Below are 23,876 nucleotides of genomic sequence, written 5' to 3' on the forward strand. Positions count from 1 at the left end.
TTAATGAAGTTACGAAAGAACTTTATGTGTGCAAAGAAAACAAAAAGAATGATTTTTCGCATGCATGTGACACTACTGACACAGGAGCCAACAATCTGATGTAGAACCCAGATCCGCTGCGGCATGTTTGCAAAGGGAAGAATGCACATGAACTTTATGGTATTTTCGACTGCCACAGAAGGGAAGAAATTGTTTAATAAATTTGTTATTTTTGTTTTCTTTGTGCACAAAAAGTATTATCGTAGCTTCATAAATTTACGGTTGAACCACTGATGTCACATGGACTATTTTAACAATGTCCTTACTACCTTTCTGGGCCTTGAACTTGTCAGTTGCGTTGCTGTCTATGCAGTGTGAGAAAGCTCTTGGATTTCATCAAAAATATTTTAATTTGTGTTCTGGAGATGAACGAAGGTCTTATGGGTTTGGAACGACATGAGAGTGAGTAATTAATTTAAATTTTTGGGTGAACTATCCCTTTAATATCAAATATTAAAAAGTGACAGGTGGATTTACACCAACACACTGTAGAGTTTGATTGGACGCAAGTGTTTAAGTGGAAAGTCTTTTCACTTATCTTTTACACATTGATACGCTTATTTATTTTGCTCTCATAACTATGCATGATTATATAGTTGAATTTTATTATTTGCATTTAGCATTTTTTTTGTCCCTACTGTCCAGAACCCTATAAGGTGAAAACTTTTTTTTTTATCTCATTTTCTTATTGAATTATATAAACAATTTACTTTTCTGTTACATCAGAATATAAAATTATAATAAACATTTATAATACAATTACAGCTACCAGTAACCATTAAAACCGATGCGGTTGCATTAACAAAACTGTCTTCTGTCAATAAGTGTAAACATGTATGAGGCACGGTTCATGCAGAAGTCACTCAAACCAAGTAAACTTTTGCAACCAATGTGAACCTGTTGCGAAATCTGTGTGGGTCAATGTTTCGCTCTTAAGCGAACTTCCAGATTGCATGGAATCCTAATGAAATGGCAGGATTTTGCTCATGAATATTTGCCAAACAACACTAAATTTGACTGCATCTTTCTTTAGACTGCATCTATAGCCTTGATTATGACATTAAAAATTAAAAAAAAAAAAAAATAAAAAAAAAAAAAAATATTAAAACCACTGAAGTTTCATATGCATGGAGATTCAGATGAACTGTTGATTTTGCACTCATGATGTAATGCTTTATAACATGTTGTGGTTTAGGTGTTTGATCATGCTTTGCTAATACTGCTTTTGCCTTATGACTTTCAACCATATGCTTTGCACTTGGAGTCTCAAAGTCATGCTACAAACACTTCATCTTAACAGTCTTACTGGTATAGCATTATAAATCATTTTGGTAGTAATATAGCTCAACTCTCTCAAAATATCAATCAGGTATTTCCTACTATAACAGTTTAGACTATCAGCAACTGTATAATTGTTGTATTGTCAAAAAAGCTTTCACAGTAAAGTAGTGATACGTACACACATTGCCTCTGTGTGTTTCCTGTACTACACTCATTGTCATTTGTGACAATCTGTCTGCTTCTTACTTTGAATGGATTGGGTTTCATGGGGTGGTAAAACAAGGCAGGTCAAAGAGAATGTTTGGTTTTAGAACTTTACTGAAATGCATCTGACAGTCTAACAATAGACGAAGGCTTTCAGTGCACGCCAATGTGAGGCGTTGTGATCACGTGGTGTGTTAGTATGTTAGCCTTGAGACTGAGGCCCGCTGCTCTAACTGCGCTCTAAAAGAGAGCGGCTCCTGAGATCTCTGGGATCCACACACAACTCAGGTAAGAGTCATCTATTCCTACCAAATCCCTGCCTTTTAGGAATAATGAACAGGAGGTATTTTATATTATTGGTGTTGCATTTAACAATATTTGTAATGTAATCTTTGACGTAGTTTATAGTCATGTCTGACACAGAAGATGTGATGGATGAGGGAGTTCAGTGAGTAACAATCTTTTACTCCAAATTTTGCAATAACTTTATAATTTTTATGCACGATTTATTATGATGAAAATGCATCGTATTTTCACTTACAAATTTTTTGTCTCTTTGTTTGTGTTTTATCTCATTTTATAAAAGGGAGGAAGGTATTGTATATTTTAATATTATAAATGAACATTAATTTATTTAGTTATTTATTATAATGCCAGTGGCTATTAGCATACATTTACATTGGCATGTATTACCAACAAACAGAATAAATCTTAATTGAGCAAAATTAGTGAAAAGTGCATTTGGCAATTTGATACTGCCTATACTAATTCTTATACTATTTATTGTTACTATTCTATTCCCTTGCTATTAAAAACACCTTTCTCCAATTACAGTAGATGACTCAAAGTCCAAACCAAAGTAAGTCCCATTGTTCATTTGTACAGAGCGTATAATTATATTGCCGGATAAAACTTTTTTTAAAGGCTCAATCTTTTATCTCAAGTATCTATCAAATATCCAAGCACCAAAAATTCCAGAGGGAGAAAAAGTAGATTTTGATGTAAGTAGGAGATTTTTCTCTTTAAACACACACCTCTCTCGTTTTTAGCCCACCTGTAACTTGTATCAATTGTGTGTGTGTGTGTGGCAGGACATCCAAAAAAAGCGTCAGGAGAAGGATTTAACAGAACTACAGTCTCTTATAGAGGCTCACTTCCTCCAGAGACAGAAAGATGAAGAGGAACTCATTGCTCTGGTCAACAGAATTGTGAGTGCTTTCCTCATAAATGTTGTTTATTGCTGATGTAAATGTCTTGAGTTTGTACAGCTCTTTGTAGACAGTAATTCTTATAGATTTACATCCTTTTTTTAATTTCTTAAATATGAAAGTCGAAAAGAGGTATTCTAATTTTTGTTTTAAACCAGATCAACATCTTGCAGAACCTGCAAGAGGTACATAAACTTACGAGCAGAAGTATGTGAATATGTGTTTGAACAGGAGAAGAGGCGAGCAGAGAGAGCCGACCAGCAGCGAGTGAGAGCAGAGAGAGAGAAAGAGCGTCAGGCCAGACTCGCCGTGAGTTCCTGTCACATTCTGACTGTCAACGCCTGCCATCTTCTGCTACACCAGCTGCCTACTGGAACACCTTTCCACCAATGACACCAAACTAGTCCTGAATTTACACCTTTAAATCACCTTTGTTGAGGATGTTAACAAAATTATCCTTGTATAGTCAAACGAATGCATTTTACATGCTACTGGATAATTTCTACAAACCTTTCAATCTAAATTTAACTTATTCTGCGCTCAGCCATTGAAGTGAAACGATGAACTAGAGGCTTATAACAGAGATGAAACCTACGATCTGAATTGTTGACAGGAAGAGAGAGAGAGGAAGGAGCAGGAAGAGCAGAGAAAGAAGCAGGATGAAGATGCCAAGAAGAAGAAAGCTCTTACTAATATGACCCATCAGTATGGTGGCATACAGCAAAGGGTCAGTGACTGTAAACGTCTAAATATTTGAGGTCACATGATAATGTTATGCAGTTTCTTTCATTAATATTATAATTATTGCTGAACTAAAGGGTGAAGGACGCAAAGGTGCAAAGAAACAGACCGAAAGGGAGAAAAAGAAGAAGATCCTGGCTGATCGGCGAAAACCACTGAGCATTGATCATCTGAGTGACGACAAACTCAAGTACAAAAGCTTTTATATATTGGCACATATTATTTAGATGCATATTATTGGCGCTGGTTAATAGTTGACCTTTACCACCAATCAGTGACCTAGTGACTATTAGAGTAAAAACTACAAGTTAAATAAACACTTAAGATCATTTCTAAAAATTTGGGTCATTCACACTTCAAAAACGCTAACTAATAGAAAATAACATTGTCTTGAAACGCGTTTTACGAAATAGTTACTATTACAATAGAACCTACACAACTTAGTAGGATATCATCAAATGAAAAAACAAACAAACATAAAACACTTGTTGTAATAGTGGCCATTCGCACTGATTGCCTCCTTGCGTTCAAAAACGAGAAGAACGGGAAAAGAACGTCTCTAAACGCGCTTTTCGAACTTTAACTGCAACTAGGCGATGATGAAAAAGAATTTAAAAACAACCAAGTGGAAAGCCAGAACGCGTTCTGTGTGAACCTTACCATTTGTGTCTCTGGTTGCAGGGATAAAGCCAATGAATTGTGGCAGTGGTTGATGCAGCTGGAAGCAGAAAAGTACGATCTAAACGAGAAACTGAAACGCCAGAAGTACGATGTAAGTGATAACTTCATTTACTTACTTTCAAGTTGCTTTTGAGACGTTACGGAGCTCTGCCAGACCCAATTTTTGAGTCATTGACAGTTTAACAAAATCCAGTTCACGATGAACAGCTGGAGTTTGGTCTGAGGTAATTAGGTTGCGTTCGTTATCACTGTATCCTGTTAGCACTTAGCTGTCACATTTCCGTCTCTCACAGATAAATCAGCTCCTTGCCCGCGTCCAGGATCACCAGAGGTATAAATCACAAGCTTGAAATCTCACTAACCACTTAGTGTTGAACCATGTTCAGATGTAAGGCCAAAACCTAATTTTAACCTCTTGCTTTTCTCTCTTAGTGCCAAGGGACGCGGCAAAGGCAAGATGGGAGGAAGGCTGAGATAGATGTTGACAGCACATATGAGAGGAATTTCTGTCCTTCTGCATTAGTTTTGTTTGAAGATATTTAAAAGTCATTATTCGGAACATACAAAAATGGTCTGGCTGTACATTTTTGCTTTGCAGTCTCTTGCACATTTTTGCCATGAATAAATAATAGCACTTTCTGTTAGTTTCAGTGGACTCAATTCATGTGTATATTATTTAACCAAATAAAAAAAATTAAACACAGATTAATAAAACAAAAAAATGTGTTAAAATAATTAGGGCTGCAACTAACGATTATTTTGATAATCGATTAATTGGTCGATTATTTTTACGATTAATCGATGAATCGGTTTATGTACTTATATTTTAGTTTTGCCCATTTTTTTTTTTTTTTCCCAAGTAAATTATTAACAAAGGGTCTTTATCATTCAACATAGACTTTTTAGAGATTTTAACCATTTTGCATTGTCATATCCTCATCAAAAACATACCTGGAGTTGTGTTTTATTATGTTAGTTATCCTTTGTCGAACTCTTCTTGCAATCAAAAACACTGACCCATACATACTCTAGCAAATTTCACAAGGAGATTTCAAATAATGTTTTCACCATGGCAGTCCTTAGGGCTCCTAAAGTAGCTTTAACATCCCGAACAAAGCTTATTAAGGAATCTTTCAGAACATATTATCACGACGAATAAGAATAAAACAGAATTAAAATTGCAGTAAATTGCCTTTTATTCTTTTTTTGTAAACACACAGCTATTATTATTGTAAACACACAGCTTATACCAGGGAAACAGCTTTATAGCTTATGCTGTGAAATTGTAAACAATCCTTTCAATAAAGTGCCAATGGCATGAAACCTGAATGGAACTCACATTTTAAAGTAAAATTTAAAGTAAAATCCATCAGAAGGTTGTCCAGAAAAAAAACTGAACACACAAAAAAACCTGCTGTGTGAAAAAGAGCAGTGAATACTTAGAAAAAAGTGCATTTCAAATACATTTAAACATTAACCTCTCTCAGTCAGTCATAATTAGGCTGCAAGACTGAATTATGAACTGGTAAACGACAAAGCTTTAAATGTTAATTGTTAAAAAGCAATGTTATCAGCTTTTACGACTAAACATTTGCAAACAACATTGTACTGCAGAATCTGCACAAATAAAAGTCTTTGCACACTGTGATTTTCATCGGATTTAAATACGTAGTGGTCCTTATAACAGTGCAAAATTCAAAAATGTAATAAAGCGATAAAAATGTTAACAAAACAGCTTATGCTTGAACTGACAGTAATTCAACTACCTGTGGGAAATGAGGCAGAACACTATTCACTCATTATTTGAGAAAAACATTGCATTGCAGTGCAAAAACGTCAACATGTCCAAATGTTCAGGGCTTAACAGTTAGGCTTGCTCTCTTTTTGCTCCCACACTTTGGATGACTTCGTCTGATTAGTTTTATCTTCCGCTTTTTTCTTTTTCTTACTCGAGCTTACTTCACTGCCGCCTGCCTCACCCATCACGCTGAATGCTGCAGACAGAGAGACGCTGTGCGGGAAGCACGTGACATAAAAACGAGGCCAGCTATTGGCTAGTCGCTACTTCTCCTGCTGTACTGGCTGAGTAAAAACCTCCGGTGGCTCATTACTGCCACACTTTGGTCACCGCAGATTTAAAATATGCACGAAATGAGCCGCTTACGGCAAATAAAAATTATTTAGCAACGAATCGATTACTAAATTAGTTGACAACTATTTTAATAATCGATTTTAATCGATTAAATCGATTAGTTGTTTGAGCTCTAATTGTATTATTATTCATATGTAACAGTAAATACAGTTGCAGTACACCATAAAATGTGTTAAAATTATATGTGCAGATAAAAACACCAACACTGAATTAAACTACATTAATCAAAAGTTTTAGTTAATTTTATATGACCAAAAATTTAACAAATAACATTATGAAATTAAAGGTGCACCTAGTAATTTTGGTTTTATTAAAAAAAGTTTTATACATTCACACAAAAGAGATGAGTGCTGCTTATGTTTCAAATCATGTAGACTCGCTATCAACAGTCGAATAAAAGAGGATTTATTTACATTGAGCATGTCACCCTTATTTAGGGGACACCAAGTTGAGATCACATGACCAGTCAAATGCTTCTCACTTTATCTTGATATTAGACATTCAGAATAAATTTCTGTGATCCTGCAACATTGTCAATATAAATTGACCGCTATATCGAACAGAAATACATACAAATATTACTGAGTGCACCTTTGCAAATGTCCAATCATACCACAAGTTGCAAATGAAGCCACAACATCATGACAAAGCCTTTGATTTGTTTCTATCATTACCTTTAATTTAGGCTAGATCAGGAACACACAGTCCTTTAACAGGCCACACATTATCTGCAGCGTACATTATGTATCTGCTTACATACATGAGAGAGATCACTGAATGGGACGTGTGCAGGCGTGACGTGATATGTGCTGCCATCAGTGTATTTAAAGAAGAGTCCGCTGTGTACATTAAATTATATTCAATACACACTAACTGACACCAGTGCATTTTTCAAGTTGGCTGTCTGTGAACTCCAGACAGAAGAGAGACGAGGCTGACAAGGGAGAGGGGCTGGACTTCACCACAGGTGTGTTTCTCGGATCTCAGCGATCACATGACTGGCTTTCTGCAAGGCCTAGGGGTAGAGAAGAAGATATACGTTTTAAAATAGCTGAACATTGCTCATCATATAATATGATAAAACACAATACAATAATTTCAAATAATATCACATTTGAAAAAAAGGTTAAATTAGCCTCTACATTAATGTTAATTGTTTTAATTAATTAAAAATAATAAGTAATGATAATAATAATTAAAAATGTAATGCTATTATTTAATATTATATAATTAATAATAATAAAAGTAATATTCATGATTAACAAATAATATTAAATCAAAGGATACTCTGCATTACTAACTATTTTTTCATGAATACATAATCACTATTATATAGTTTAACTCACGGAATTTCTCAAATTTTTAATTAATTAACCAAAAGTAGGTCATAACACTTAAATCAAAACACGACATGGACTAGTATCTGTAAATATAAAGCTGCAAAAGTCAATTTAAATATGAATCCTGCATGTTCTGCCCGTCTGTTAATGAATGGTGCAGATGCGCGGTTTACACACACACACACACACACACACACACACACACACACTGAAGCACGTGACCCTCGCGGTGATTTCAGCGTCTGCTGTCTCACTAAATGAGGAAGTAAACACATGAACAACATCTACACGTCATTTAAGCATTTAACCGTTTGATTTGAGTAAAACTAGCGTCATATCACATACACAGAACTGTAAAGGTATTTACTGCAACCCGTCAAAATAAAAGTCCAGTTTGAAATAAGGACAATAGAATGTGCTGTACACAGCCTACTACTACTACTACTACTACTACTACTATTACTACTACTAAAATGAAACAAACATTATTTTAAAGGAATAATAACACAACATTTCTTCCATGTTTTAATTTTAATAGTAAATCTCCTTTTTTTGCCAAAAAATAAAGTTTGCTTAATTTTCAATAATTAAATGATAAATGATAAAATTAATGTTTAATGCCTTCATTTGATAACCAGAAAAATTTCAAATACACAAAAGGATATTGTGTTGTTTATTATTTATTTTTATGTATACTATATAATTTTGTGCAATTACTTGCCTATCAGTTGAGTTTGTGGCAAACCCTTTTGCAGTGTTTACATGTTGTTTATACCTGCATCAAATTTATTAAATTATGTTTAATTTCATAAGTACAGTTTGATTTCAAAATGCATCTACATTCTTTTGCATTTTGTTTTTCAGTTGAATAAAAGACAGTTTTTCCCTATATATTTCATCATTGAAGATTTCTTTTAAAAAAAGTTTAAAAATCTCCTATCGTCCTCGTTCTTGTGAACCCAGTCTCGTGTCTCGTCTCGTGGTTAAGTGTCTCGTCACACCCCTAATTATTATTAAGTTATTTATACACACAATAATCATATAATAATAAATATTATTATTAACATATGATTGTAATGTAAAGGCTAACACTGCCTTAATACACATTTTAATTAATACAAGATAACTAAAAATATATATTAAATAATTATTTAAACACTAGTTTTAATCTTAAATAACGATGCATATCTATATATTATATATCTTATATAATTATTATTATTATTATTAAACATCAATTAAAACACATTTTAAATTAAAATACACAATTATTATTATTATTATTAAACATGAATTAAATGTTATTGTAAAGGCTACTTTCCATTACAACACATTTTTCCTTAATATACATTTTTGCTAATTATACATTGTTAATTATTATTTCATTAATATTGTTTAATAGTAAATTACTAGTAGTATTATTCATATTAATGTAATAACTACATTACTAAACATGTTAGATTAATATATATTTATCATTGTAAATGAATATAATAACAATAATTTTTACTTTATACGTCATTACTGCCGTTACCTTCAGCATATCTGCGGCTTCATTGCGGCGCTGGGCCATGTCCTCTGACTCTGTGAGGAGGTCGTCCAGCAGGGCGGGTTTATACAGCTGCCCCACCAACTCGCTCTGTAAGCTGTCCTTCACATGGTTGACCAGGAAGTGCATCACAGCCTTTGGTACACTGCAGAGACAGAGAAACAGAATGAGCAATCTGCTTAAAACATGAAACCAGAAACTGCTTCACGTGGCATCTACCTGTCCTGGATGTTTTTACGGACAATGAGGAAATACGACTTGATGAGCCTCTCGATGACTTCGCAGTCCCTCTGTTCACGAGCAGACAGTTTCCGGGCGACCGGCACAGGCTGGCCAAAGATCAGAACAAATCAGCACTAATTCACTGTGACCGTGTTAGCAAACAAACGCTTTTATTTACCCGCTTGAAGTCATTTCTGTGGCACAATCAAATGTATTTGTGTTTCATTGACTCACCACATCAAGCAGGTTCACTGCGTGTCCTTTCTGAGGGCTGGCGGGGACGGAGCTTTGTGGTTTAGTCCTGTCTTCACCCTGGCTTTCGTCTCCTTTCTTCAACATGCCTCTCCAGGTCCCCGTTCCTCCTTCCTGCTCCCCCTGAGCTCCTCCAGCCATCTGACACGCACAAACAAGAACACCACCACAGGAGTGAACGCCCACTAGTGATCCATGCACCTTCACGTGCAGTCCATTGCTGTTTTCAAACAGCAATAAAACACCAATTTCAGCCTTAAACTGAAAAGATGCAACTGCAAAAACAGCAGAAGTTGTCCAGGGTCTTCAAAATCAACCTTTAAATATCAACTCAGCAAACACACAACAGAAGTTTGAGAAGATCCTGACGAGTAAAATCACAACAGCACAGCAAAAACATGATCTGCTGTCAGTTTAGAGGTTGGTGAGCATGCAGTCAGTGGGAGCAGTTTGATTGGGTTGAAAATCAACTCCATGCTTTGCCCCTACACACAGGGGGCGCAACACACCTTAGGGCCATCGCCCTCAGCAGGCGGCTGCTCAGTGGGTGACACTGACTGCCCACCTGGACCTTTTAAGGACTACAAAGAGAGACAGGAAGAGAAGAGTCTAGTCAGCTAGAGAGGAAGACAGCAGGTTTTCAACTAGCTAATTCTAGAGACTTTGGTTTATGAAACATAAACTAATTTCTAGAGAGGAAAAGAGAAAAAAAGAACATTGCAAATAGCAGCCCGTCACGTTTTTGTGTGAAAAATATACAGTATATCCCCTTATGATTTAACATCATACCTTATCACGGGGCACCGCTGAGGGAAGCTCTCTCATTCGGTTACGCCTCTGCTCCTGTAAGAACAGACTTCACACTGAAATATGTTCTAATCAATGCACTTCGGTCGTAAATCTAAATTAAATCGTCATTAAAATATGTGTGAACCTCAATGTTGTTGTTCATGAGCCCACAGGCGTCTGCGAAGTCTGGGTGTTTGGTGTTGATATAAGCCAACTCAATCGCCACAAGATTGTGGACCTGGAGCACAGCGTAAACACTCATTTAGAGAAGATCCACATGCACATAAAAAGCATGAGGGAAAAAAACAAAAACAAACCATCTCATTGGTGACAGGTAGCCTCTTCCTGAGAAGAGAAGTGACTACTTCTACTATGGCATCGTGGAGCTTTGGAAACCTAAGCAACTCCTAGGAAAGAAAAGTCAATAAAATAAAATAGCAAAAAGAAATTCAAACAATGCTGATAAAACCATATAATCATTTAACTACCAGCAATTATAATTAACTGTTGGATGAAGAAAATGTTGGATAAGAAAAGGTTCAAGTAAAATGTGTTCGATAAACATTTAATTTTGTACTCTTTAGCTTCATAATCAGCTTAGAATAATTACTAAAATATATATATTTGAACATAATAATTATAAAATAATAATAACACTAATAAAACTAGACACACAAATCAAACAATACTGCTCAAACTAATAATACAGAATGATATAAAAATTAAACATGTTGACTTTGCTATCCATGTTTATTAAAGCTTCAGCTATTGTTCTTAGCATGAACAAGCCTTAACTGATGTACTGTATAAGAGTGGAAAAACTGTTTTGTTTTTTGTGTGTGGGGAAAAAAGCGAGACATGATGCAACAGGCAAAGAACAACATGTATACGCAGACCAACAGCTGATCAGTCTACCTGAGTGCTGTAGTTGCTGCAGTGCTGAATGATCCTCTGCATCTCTTCATGCACCAGCTCCACACAGCGCAGACTGGGCTCCTCCAGACGCTTCACCTGCCTCTTCACCAGCAGCTCAAACGACACCTCAGGCACGAACAGAGCAGGACGGGGACCCTGAGGAAACACACAACATCTACATTACAAACTACAGAAATATACACCTCATACTATCTAGCTCTACAGTGTTATACAAGAGCCTCTTTAAATCACTCTAATAATGAAAGCTTCCTCAAAGGAGTTTTGCTAAAGACATTAATATATACATGGCAGCTCAATGCTGAGCACAGCTGGCTGCAGTCTCTATTATATATATTCATACAAGTACAGACGAGACTAAATTCAAATGATAAAAAGGACGCAAGAGTCAAATATTCAGTGCAAAACCTACTGTAGCGTTCCTAATAGCTGTGAGGACATCTATGGTTGTAAGTCCTCCAAGAGGATCGACCGACTCCAGTGTCCTACCAAACGTCTCATGAAAAATATAACAAATTCTTGCACCACCACACCTAAAAATATTAGAACAAACAGCTATTTTTAAAACAAACAAAAACTATTATTTATCAAGAATGAATTAAATTGATGAAAGAAATCAATACTTTTATTTAGCAAGGATGCATTAAATTGATCAACTGATCAAAATTACATTTTGAAATATATTAAAAAAGAAAACAGTTATTTTAAATTGTAATAATACATCATAATAATACTGTTTTTAATGTATTTTTGATCAAATAAAAGCCTTGATGAGCATAAGAGACTTGTACCAAAAAAATTGTACCAAGCCCAAACTTTTGAACGGTAGAGTATATAGCAAATCGAACAGCTTTATTTAAATTACTGGAAGAGAAGAGGAACTAACAGTTCAGCAGTTTCAATGTATTTGGCCGTTCCTTCAATAGTGTTGCAGTACTCAGTGGCGAACTTTGTGATGATCTGCAGCAGGGTGGCGCTCATGTCCTCTACCGGCTCGCCGTAGCTGCCGAGCAGGGACTGATACTGAGCTGCTAAAACATTGATGCGTGTCTTCAGCTCTGGTAGACAGTCCCTAATGTGATGCATCAATAACCTGGTGGGGGGGAAAAAATTAGGATTTTAATACTTCAAAAAGCAGATATGCTCAGCAAAATTAATGCAATTTGATATTTCAAGCTTAAACTCTGACCTATTTAATGTTCTGGCGAGATACTTTGTTCCATTTCTGTTGGCGAGGGAGGGGTATTTCTTCTGCAGGAAGGCATGCTCATCACGGATGGAGTCTACCACACTTTTCTTATTATTGATATCTAGCTGACTCCTGTATTAAGACATTTAGTCCTTTTTTTTCTTTTTTTTTGTATATCAGTTTGAACAATCAACATTTTACTGTAATTATACATGCATATATATATATATATATATATATATATATATATATATATATATATAGTTATTATTTGTATATGATAAAATAATTAACAAAAAAATGAATTAACATTTTAAATGGATTGACAGTTGTATTAATAATCATTTATCTTTTTTTGTACCTGTTGACTACTCCAATCAGTCCTAGTTTGACAGGAATGACTCTGCCCATGAGAACATCCATTGCATCAGTACCAGCATCCATCAGATCTAGTTTGGTCACTACAGCCAGTGTTCTGCGACCTGAAAGCAGAAAAGAAAAAAATGTAAATGCTGTGACACTAAAAAAAAAAAATCTGCATCACACATCTATGTGGAAAAACACCACATCACACAAACTGAAAGGTACAGACATTGTGTGCAAAAAAAAATAAAAAATGCACAAGCAGACCAAAATAAACTTTAGTATGCTGACCGTCTGGATCCACATCACGGGCAACTTTCAGAGCTTCAGAGGTGGCCATGTCCGTGTTCGCTGCAGTGACAGCTAAAATGATGCAGTTGGGATTGCTGATGTATTTTAAGATCAGCTCGCGGATCTGCAGCTCGATATCTTTAGGCTGGTCTCCCACCGGGACCTGAACATGAATATATCAGTGTCAGCATCAAAAAATAATCCACAAAAGGAATATTCAAACAGGCCAGGCTAAGCTACTGAATAAAACACCTTTGTGATGCCAGGCAGATCCACCAGCGTGAGATTGACAACATGTGGTGAGAAGATTTTCAGTTGAATTGGCTCATCACTGATCCCCTGTGAAACAATGACACAACATTCTGTATTTCTTAAACTGCAAATGTCAATAGAAATTGCACTACAGTTCAAAAGTGTGGGGTAGGTAAGATTTTTTCACGTTTTTGAAACAAGTCTCTTATGTTCATTAAGGCTGCATTCGTTGGATCAAAAAGTAAAAACACAAATATTGTAAAATATCATTAAATTTAAAATAACTTAAATTCATTTTAAAAATAAAATAGTAACGCTTAATTTTCAGCATCATTACTCCAGTCTTCAGTCACATGATCCTTCAGAAATCATTCTAATATGCTGATTTGTTGCTCAATAAACATTTCTTATTATAATCAAAATTAAAAACTTTATATCTACTTACTATTTCTTTTAAAAATGTGATACATTTTTTTTCTTGTTTTCTAAAAAGTTGAAAGGAACAGCATTTATTTTAAACAGAAATCTTTTGTAAAATTAGATATCTTTACTTAATTGATAGTTTAATCAATCTAATGCATCACTGTAAAAAAATATCTTACTGACCCCATACTTGTAAACGGTAGCGCACATACAGGTTTAAAAAATAAACCATCATCTGATTTAGTTCAATTAAGGACTCTTCCTTACCTTGTTATTCCCAGAAACTCTTTCAGTTTCATTTTCAATTTCTTGCCTGATTTCATCAAAATCTGTGTAGATCTAAAAGGCAGAGACACAATATTAACAATCATGATATCTGACTTCACAAAGACTCAAACTTCCATTAAAATTAAAGAGAAAAACACAGCAAAGGAATAGCATTAATGTTACATGAGGTGAACACAAAGCATGTATCTAAACTCAAGACCACACATTTAGACCAACAGCAATTAAAGGGCTTGTTCTTCTTCATCTGTTCAACATCAAACTATAAAACCAAACAAACTCACTGCACTGTTGTTTGTAGCACATAAATGTGTCTGACAGACAGAAAGACTTAATAAAACAACACTATGCAGTGTCTCTTTGATGTAAGGACTTTTTCACCTTTACTCAAATGTGAGGTAAGCTACATAGAGATTTGGATGATCCCATTTTAAACTCATCTTGAGACACTGGGTCTCATTCATTAACTATGCATACACATATTTGTTTGTGATATTTGCATCTAAAATTTTCATGATAATTCAACAATAACGTTAAAATATGTCAAAATTACCAAAAAACATAGGACCAACTGAAACCAAATGTACACAAAAATATCACATGCTCTTGGAGGCCTTACAAATATATATAAAAGGCCTTATATATATATATATATAAGTCTAGTCAACTAGACAAATGAGGTTTTATGTTTACGTGGGTGATACGGTCGTATAAGTTATTATAATCAGTAATTATGTCCACCTGGATGCAACAAATTCATTTGAAATTTTATTAGTAGTGTAGAGTAGTGCTTGTTGTTTGTCGTTTCTCCGATCACAAATGCAGACATGGTTTTATGTTTACGTGGCGTGATACGCAAGGCAACACGTAAAAACACAGTATAAGTTATTATAATCAGTAATTATGTCCCCACTGGATGCAGCAAATGCTTCGTTTGTAATGGGTTTTATGTCGTTGCACCGGGACACGGCATCACAGTATGGTAAGTAGCCAATCACAATGCACTGGATAGCTGGCCAATCAGAGCACACCTCGCTTTTCAGACCAGTGAGCTTTGTAAAAATCGACGCATTTCAGAAAGGCAGGGCATAGAGGAGAAACAATAATGTACAGTATGTGGAAAATAATGTGTTTTTTGAACCTTAAACCGCATGAACACATTTCATTACACAAAATAATGTTCTTTTTAGCAACATCATATATGAGTAAATCATCTTTATCATTTAAAAAACATACTTCTTTTTTTTTTTCTTTGTCACTTTTGATTCATCATACGTGACCCTTTAAAATGAACGACTACTAGTCGACCAGAAAAAAACTCCTAAGTCGAGGGCAGCCCTAATAAATAAATAAATAAATAAATAAATAAATATATACACACACACACACACACAAACACTCAGTTATACAGATACTTAATCTTAAATATTCAATCTTAAATGCACTCAATTTTAAATCATCAATAACTTACTAAAATTTGGTACTAAAATTGGTGCTTAATACAAAATTAACCAAGAAGTAACAACTGAAACCATTTGAACACAAAATACTTACTGGCCTTAAAAACATGTTAAATTTTATTTAAATACTTAATCTTAAATGTACAGCTGGCTAATAAAAGCAGCAATAATCAGTTTAAAATCGGTTTACTGATCACACGTTTGTTATGAAGCTGACTTTGTCTAAATATCTGTTGTACTGCTTTCCATACCTTGTTTTTGGTGTGTAGAAATTTCCCCCACTCTTCTCCATCCACTCCTGTGGGAAACAACATTGACAATGACATTATTAATGACACAATACTAGGTCACATAGCTTTTACTTGCTTCTGAGAGTTTACTCTGCTAAGTAGGATAGGCTTTTTGTTCCACAAAAACATTTTTCAAAAGCACCAGTACAGCAAATTAAACAAAAACTGCTACAAAACAAAGGCCAAGCGCAGTGCATTGTGGGTAGCCCAGCATACCTAGCTTATTCTAACACACACACTGTCCTAATAAAGACTTTGAATCTTCACTACATGGTGACATTTAAATAGCAACTGATGACTGTTAGAGAGTCAATAGTAAGTAAACAGACATTCAGAGTCCCAAATCCTTTATACTCACCACTTCAAATCTGAAACTGAAACTGGATTGTATGCTAAATTCTTCAGACTTGGGTTGTTTAAGCTAAGCCATTGCATTGGCAGCTTAACCAAAGCTTATAATCAAATAATGGAAGCAGGATGAGGAAAAACACAAAGCTGCTCAACACAAGCAAAAGGGCAAGTAACAAGGAAAACGAGACCTTTGTAAAGGCGCCCATTTTTCCACACATTGGGGTCTGTGTTTAAAGAGAGATGACAGAGGGTTAGCCTGCAGCAATGCAATCCTTATAGGACTCTAGAGTAGCCAAAACCACACGAATGCAGTGACGCCCGTGCTAAAAGCTTCATCTATGGATTCTTATGAACTAGATTCTTTGTTTTTTGAAAGTTCACAAAATTAATGTAAACAAACAGCACACAGGAATAAACTGACTCGGATCACTACCTTTTCCTTTCTCTTTTGACTTAGTACCTGACACCACTGCATTGCCATTGATTGAGCAACCAAATTAGAAACAAAGCAGCACCGAGAAACCTCCTAAATCCCCCACACACACACACACACTGCAGGTCATTAATTCTTGCTTTCCTGAAATACAATGAGAAAAAAGCAGATACCGTTCTCCTCGCTGGTCTTTCTTCTGTCCTCGGGGTCTACGTGCACCAGCTGGAGGATGAGAGGCCTGCGGGTGACGATGCCCGTCCCACGGGGCAGGAGGTCTTTCCCAACTAAACTCTCCAGCACTGAACTCTTCCCGCTGCTCTGTGATTGAGATAAACCACAAAAACAAACAAGTCAGTACTGACTAAACACGGCGGGATTTCTAAACATTCAGGCCTTGTTAAGAAAAAAATATGACTGAAGCAACTAAACGTTCACTACTGCATCATATTTGGATTTCTAAAGCCTCTAAATTATCAACAAGATCAAAACTGTTGAAAAACCTGTTCTACACAATCTACTACATGCCTTCTGCCATCTGACTGATAGTTTATACTTTTCAGAAAGTAAAAAGCTTTTTAGTCTAACTGTAATTTTTGAGAAACATTAACCTTTTCATGCACTGCATTATGTTTTTCCCCCAAAATAAATGCTACAGCTTTAATTATTAAACAAAGCATTTAAATATCATCTAACTAAGACATTATTAGGAGATAAAGTTTGACAACTGATATTGTTTGTTATGCATTTTAATAGTTTTAAATAATCTCATTTCAATCTCATCACTATTTTTTAGCCAAATAAATAATAAGATCAGCATCAAATTGCATATTTGCTCAATTTCCCACTATATGAGCCATAAGAGCCCGATATTATACCATAAAATGAAACACTTATACAAACTTTATTTTTATTTCATATGTCAGACACTTTCTTGGGCACCCAGACAGCCATATCCTCTTAAGCGGATATCTTGTGTGATGTCAGGATGGAAATGCATCCATATTTTTTTTTTTACCTTAGTTCTGCTCTATCCATTTTGTCCTTCATGTACAGTTAGTCCTGCAGCTGTCCAGTCCAAACATGCTGCCAGAACTGTCAAGTTCAGACCGACTGTGGCGCATGTCTTCATGTGTTAGCTACTGTACCCAGATAAACACAACCCTAAAACTCACTTTGTGATATTGCTGATACTGTTAAAACATAAACACATTCCTAACAGTAGAAATTTTCACATAATATGCCTGTGAAGTCAATTATTCAAATAGGAATCAAGAAACAAGCGATGACTTGCGTTAGCATGCTAGTTAGCTGGACAGCGCTGATAACATTATTTGAAAGCTCGCTGCAGATTTGGATCGTATCATATTAATTTCAGGTACATTTAATGCGACATTGGTTTATTTGTCGTTGACCTTGCCATGTGTAACGTCCTTAAAAAAAAATGTCGCAACAATAAATAAATAAATGTGGCTAATACTAGGCTGTGTTTCAAAACAAGTGAACTGCCTAGCTAGGGGGCTACACAGGCGCACTCGAACTTTAAATACCATTCCGAACTTTGGCGCCCAAAAATGCTGTCTGGGTAGGTAAGTTACCTCACTAGGTTTTGAGACACTGCCATAGACTTGTTTCAAACTGAATGGAAACCGCAACTAATATATTACCTGCGTTCCCACCACTGCAATCTGAGGCAACTGGATAATATCCGTCCCGACTGTGTTAAAAACATCCTGGAGTTTGTTAATGACAGGAATAAGAGCCTCCATCGCGTTGACGATCTCTTCCCCTGTCAAAATGAATGAGCTAAGGCGAATACACCGGCTAAACACGGCACAAAGTCATCCAATGTCCCTCACAGAGGCACCATGAACCAACCAACCCGGCCGCGGAAAGACTGAGCCCCGGTGCATTATAGGACTTGTAGTTTTAGACGAGACAACAGCCGTTGACCCACTTTCGAATTTTCTGGAAATAAACTACATTTCCGAGCATTGTTCTGAGTGAACGTGCCAAGGCAACCGTAACTATGGGGTGCAACAAAAATATTTTGGAGCTTTAGGAAAACATGTTTTGGGTGAGGTAGCGCTGAACATAGTTAAAGTGGCAATATTACAAAAATTATGACACATGGTGTTATTAATATGGTTATCTGAACAACTATAACTCACATCAAGATAAAGATAAATGTTTTTACTAACTTTAAGTCGATTAACATTTAAATTCACACACACACACACACACACACACACACACACACACACATATATATATATAGATAGATAGATAGATAGATAGATAGATAGATAGGAGCCTTTTAATTTAACATTTGTACACACAAAACATGTATTTTATAAACATGTATTGTGTTATAAACAAAATGTTGTCAATTCAAGTTTACTGAGGGTACTAAAAATGCTCCCATATCAATAAATATTTGTGTTATATGAAAATCCTAAAGAAAAAGTCCATCAAACACATGATTTTCAACACTATTTATTGTTAACCCAAGTATACATACATCTGGGTTCAAATCGTCCATTTCAGATTTATTTTTCATCCATAGGATTACAATAAAGAAAGTGCAAGATGAGTCTACCGAGACTCATTTCATAACAACTATGTCAGCGGGTAACAGTAAAAACAACACGAGAGCTGCCTTTAAATATTGCACACAGGATTATTCAACAAAACAGGTCACAGGTGAAGTCATACAGGAACACAGCTGAGTTATACATCGTATTTACAAAAAGAAAAAAACATTGTCAGGCAAATGCTAAGTTGGTATATTCCCCTTGCCTTTTTTTATTTTAGGGGTATAACTACCATATGAAACCAATCTCATCTCGTATGTTTTGTTACAAACATACACAGTGTTCAGCCAAAATACACTTTGGCTCAGAGAACAATGTCAGACTTGTGGTACTTTCCTAAAACAAAAGCTGTTTGCAAACCCAACCGGGTGACCGATGTCCATCACAAAAACTGAGTCCTACTTTCTCTCAGCCATGCAAACTATAATACACATAAGGTCATAAAAGTGCTCCAAACGGATTGCATTAAACTCAGTCTACCACAATGAGTGGGAAAGGCACCTCTCTATCTAACAAGTCCGAGTTTGAAAGAAACTACTTCAGTATAATGAACTAAATTATTCACAGCAATGCAGCAAACATTTGTTTAGCTTCACATAAAAATAAGAGACTATTTCATGAAGATGATTCATACCACGAGCGTTCAACACCAACATAAATTATACAACCTTGGATAAGAAGAGAAGATAATGGAAGAGCTAAATGATCTGTCTGATGCTTTCATCAAATTATGATTCAGGATTTCAGCACATTTGTTATGGATTTTAGTTGCTAACTAGGCATGAATTTGTTTTTTGTGTGTATAACAACTTGTTTCATATGATCAAGAAAGTGCAATTTAAACATAAATGCACACTAATATTACAGGGTCATCAAATATAGTTTGTTATTATTAACAAATTAATGACCATTTCATTTTTTTTTTTAATTTAGTGCTGCAGGGATGAAAGTAAACTCATAAAATGCCTAAAACTAGACTCTCAGGCTATTAAAGGAATGGTTCACTCAAAAATGAAAATGTGCTGAAAATACACATTTCTGCAGTGAATGGGTGCCGTCAGAATGAAAGTTGAAAAGCACAATGCCAGTCCAACAATTAATGTCTTGTGAAGTGAAACGCTGCATATTTGTAAGAAACAAATCCATCAAGACGACGTTTTTAAACTTCAAACTGTTGCTTCCAGCTAAAATACCACTCCTTTGTTTATAATATTGCTTTCTCCAGTGAAAAAGTCATCTTGTCTAAATCAATGGAGGAACATGCACAGCTCAAGCACTGTTTACTAGAGAAAACAGCTCAATACAGTTCTAAACAAAAATGATGTGAGAGGTCAACAGGGCACAGGCTTTTTTTCACTGGATGAAGTTTTATTATGAGTTATAGTTAGTGTTATTTACTCATATCTTTTGGACAGAAGCGATTGTTGAAAGGTAAAACACCTTAATGATGGATTTGTTTCTTACAAACATGTAACTTTTCACTTCACAAGACATTAATTGATGGACTGGAGTTGTGTGGATTATTGTGATGTTTTGATCAGCTGTTTGGACTCTCATTCTGACGGCACCCATTCACTGCAGAGGATCCATTGGTGTGCCAGTGATCTAACGCTAAATTTCTCCAAATCTGTTCTGATGAAGAAACAAACTCATCTACATCTTAGATGTACCGGGGGTGAGTACACTTTGAGCAAATTTTAATTTTGGGGTGTACTATTCCTTTAAGACTCCACTATTCAACATAGTGTCAATTATAAATCTCAATCAAACCAATAAAAACTCTATACGTACTCTAAACTCATCATAAATAACAGATCAGTCACATGTAAAATCAAACCCCACTTATCACAGCAGCAAATTAATAACTCTATCTAAATCAGGCATAAAATCAAAGTGTGATGGTCCAGTCTGTGGCCCACTCTGATGTTCAGGAGGATGAGGTGCAATCTGTGTACGTGGTGACCATGTTTCCTCTTCGCTGGGTCACCGTTCTGCAGTGCTGTTTGGCTGTGCCCTGAAACCTGCTCTCTGTTCTTTTTATGTGTCGGTCAAATGTAAACATCTTCTCCATGTCCTCAAACATGTCCTCAAAGACTCCGGTACCAAAAGTAGCCTGGGAGTGTCTCTTATGGCGGTTGTGCGCTTGCTGGTGGGCCCTGAAGTGCTCGTCAAAGTGCCTTTTTGAACGAGCTTGCCTGTTTTGGCTATAGATGTCAAAGTTTCTGAACATGTCGTCGAAGTTAAAATCAAAGGAATGATGAGAACGCTGCTCTCCTCCTCTGTTCAGGTCTTCATTGCTGAATGTATTGTATCCTGTTTGGTCATACTCCCGCCTTCTTTTCTCATCGGATAGCGTTTCGTATGCTGCAGAAAGAGTTAAAAATGTATGCATAACAGAGTGCACAATTTGAGGATTTTTTGCTTTAAAGAACAAAATTTGGATTCATTATTTTTTTAAGCTGCATTTATTTGAGCAAAAATAAAAAGTTACCTACATGTTACAATTTTAAATAATTGTTCTCAATTTTAATATATTTTAAAATGTAATTTATTCATTTCATGGCAAAGACATTTATAATGCATTTCTATCTAAGTGCTGTTCTTTTGAACTTTCTATTCCTCAAAGAATCCTGAAAAAATCAGCATGGTTTTCACAAAAATATTAGGCAGAAAAACTGTTCTCAACATCGATAATAATAACAACTATTATTTATACTTGAGCATCAGCAATAATTGATAATAACAGAACACCATACGAACATATCTGAATGATTTCTGAAGAATAATGTTGAAAATTCAGGAAAAAATTAAACTTCTATATATATTAAAATAGATAATAATTATTTTACATTGTAATAAAATCAGCTTTTTATCAAATAAATGCAGCCATGGTGAGCATTAGTGACTAATTACAAAAACATGAACTATTTTTAATTACTACACACTTCTATACAGGTACTGTATATAACCCACCTTCTGCAATCTCTCGAAATTTGGTTTCTGCATCGGGGCTCTTGTTCTTGTCGGGGTGATATTTCATGGCAAGCTTGTGAAAAGCTTTTTTGATCTGACGTTCTGAAGCATCTTTTGGCACACCGAGGATGTCATAGTAGTCCTTTCTGGCCAGTATGAGTTCTGTTATCATCAGAATGCAGACTGCGAACATCAGCGTTGACTGTGCAGTGGCCATGCTTCTGCCTGTTTGATAAGCGCATGGAAGAGAGAGCAGGATTTTATGACTTCAGCTTGTCTAAACACCAAACTAATGCAGAGATAAGATCCACACCTCTTAATAGAATTAATCTGTATATATTTCAGAAAAAAATAAACCATTGCAAATTCATGATGCACCACGCCCCCTTTGCTGTTTTAAACAATATTATAATAAAATAAAAATATTACAAATTATTAAAAATTTAAAAATGATTTTTCAACTATTTATTTATTTAATAACATTGCATTAAATAGAACATACGTGATATTTTATGGTATTATTGTTTAGTATATTGCGTTTGCCAATGTATCTACACTATTCTGTACATGTTTGCGATTTCTTTGACAATATAATGTATTTTCTTTATATTATTTTATTTATTAAGAATGAGACATTATAAACCCCCAGCAATACGCCTTTCGAAACCAACTTTCATAAAACTGATAACTCGATTAACATTAGCCCGCTTGCTAACAAGATGTCATATTATCAACAGCAGATCTTTAGAGATATTCGCGTTATTAAAACACGCCACACTATTTCAAACAAATAATAATGAGACATCATATTTTTGCGCTGGTACTCACCCTGGTAGACAGCACCGTTAAAAATGACTAAAACCGACACTGGTGTTTTTAATAGTTCAGCCTACAACACGACTCGCAATTCTATTGGTGCAGCTCCGTACCACGTGATCTGCACACGACCCAGACAGCAGAAAACTCACTGTTGCTTTGTATTTACGCAGAGTCTAATTTGTTTAGAGTCATATTACATGATCAACTCTATTTTCTGATATTGTTTACACAGGATCAAGACAAATCTGTCGCTTTTTGTTAAGGCCACTATAAACAGTTTAAATATCCGTAATTTTCAGATATTACAAGGCATAAACTTCCATATCGACTCCCAAAATTTTGTATACACAATGGTAAAAATAAAGACTTATTTTACAAATAAACACAAATCACATTCAATATCTTACTTCATCAATATTTGCCACAAATTCTACACAACTCCACAAATCAACTTTTAGCAGATACTGCTTTACCTATAAAAACAGTATATACAGTATGTATACCATACGAAATAAAGGAAAGAAAAAATATTTTCTTATTTTGTATAATAAAAACATTTACTGCAACAACAAGTCTATTTCAGTGGGTTTTTTTTTTTTTTTTTTTTTTTTTTTTTTTGGTTTTTTTAAATAGGGAAAGCCAAGAATCAGGCTGATGTTTTGTTTTTGTTTGTTTGTTGTTTAAAGATTTATAAATACAGCCAAGATTAGGATCAGGATAAACAATGTTAAAAAAATTTAATTTAAATATTACAAATATCACATT

The 23,876-nt window shown here is 35.2% G+C and overlaps 3 protein-coding genes across 6 annotated transcripts; 1 reads left to right on the forward strand and 2 right to left on the reverse strand.

Moving 5' to 3' along the window:
* Positions 1–1,934: 1,934 nt before the first annotated feature.
* Positions 1,935–4,793, forward strand: LOC109087343 (troponin T, cardiac muscle isoforms-like). The gene is made up of 9 exons (XM_042753342.1): positions 1,935–1,972; positions 2,387–2,525; positions 2,616–2,732; positions 2,964–3,041; positions 3,346–3,459; positions 3,551–3,663; positions 4,155–4,245; positions 4,448–4,485; positions 4,587–4,793. The coding sequence occupies exons 1-9, from the start codon at positions 1,935–1,937 to the stop codon at positions 4,630–4,632; spliced, it is 774 nt and encodes a 257-aa protein (XP_042609276.1). The 3' UTR covers positions 4,633–4,793.
* A 2,170-nt stretch (positions 4,794–6,963) lies between these two features.
* LOC109087298 (dynamin-1-like protein) lies at positions 6,964–18,635 on the reverse strand. Of its 4 annotated transcripts, XM_042752741.1 has the most exons (20): positions 18,393–18,635; positions 16,902–17,046; positions 16,484–16,519; positions 15,906–15,952; positions 14,177–14,248; positions 13,487–13,573; positions 13,235–13,397; positions 12,942–13,062; positions 12,581–12,712; positions 12,278–12,484; positions 11,804–11,924; positions 11,374–11,529; positions 10,776–10,865; positions 10,604–10,696; positions 10,459–10,512; positions 10,179–10,250; positions 9,652–9,810; positions 9,415–9,524; positions 9,181–9,340; positions 6,964–7,321 (listed from the first exon to the last, which is right to left on the reverse strand). In XM_042752741.1, exons 1-20 carry the CDS (start codon positions 18,492–18,494, stop codon positions 7,265–7,267), a joined length of 2,184 nt encoding a protein of 727 aa, XP_042608675.1. In that variant the 5' UTR covers positions 18,495–18,635; the 3' UTR covers positions 6,964–7,264. The 4 variants fall into 4 exon arrangements, with proteins under 4 accessions (XP_042608675.1, XP_042608676.1, XP_042608677.1 ...); XM_042752742.1 differs by lacking the exon at positions 16,484–16,519; XM_042752743.1 differs by lacking the exon at positions 10,179–10,250.
* A 570-nt stretch (positions 18,636–19,205) lies between these two features.
* LOC109052268 (dnaJ homolog subfamily B member 9) lies at positions 19,206–23,218 on the reverse strand. Its single transcript, XM_042753126.1, has 3 exons — positions 23,121–23,218; positions 22,293–22,517; positions 19,206–21,683 (listed from the first exon to the last, which is right to left on the reverse strand). The coding sequence occupies exons 2-3, from the start codon at positions 22,507–22,509 to the stop codon at positions 21,247–21,249; spliced, it is 654 nt and encodes a 217-aa protein (XP_042609060.1). The 5' UTR covers positions 22,510–22,517; positions 23,121–23,218; the 3' UTR covers positions 19,206–21,246.
* Positions 23,219–23,876: the final 658 nt, after the last annotated feature.

This window comes from Cyprinus carpio, chromosome B25 (genome assembly GCF_018340385.1).
Source record: "Cyprinus carpio isolate SPL01 chromosome B25, ASM1834038v1, whole genome shotgun sequence".
NCBI lineage: Eukaryota > Metazoa > Chordata > Actinopteri > Cypriniformes > Cyprinidae > Cyprinus > Cyprinus carpio.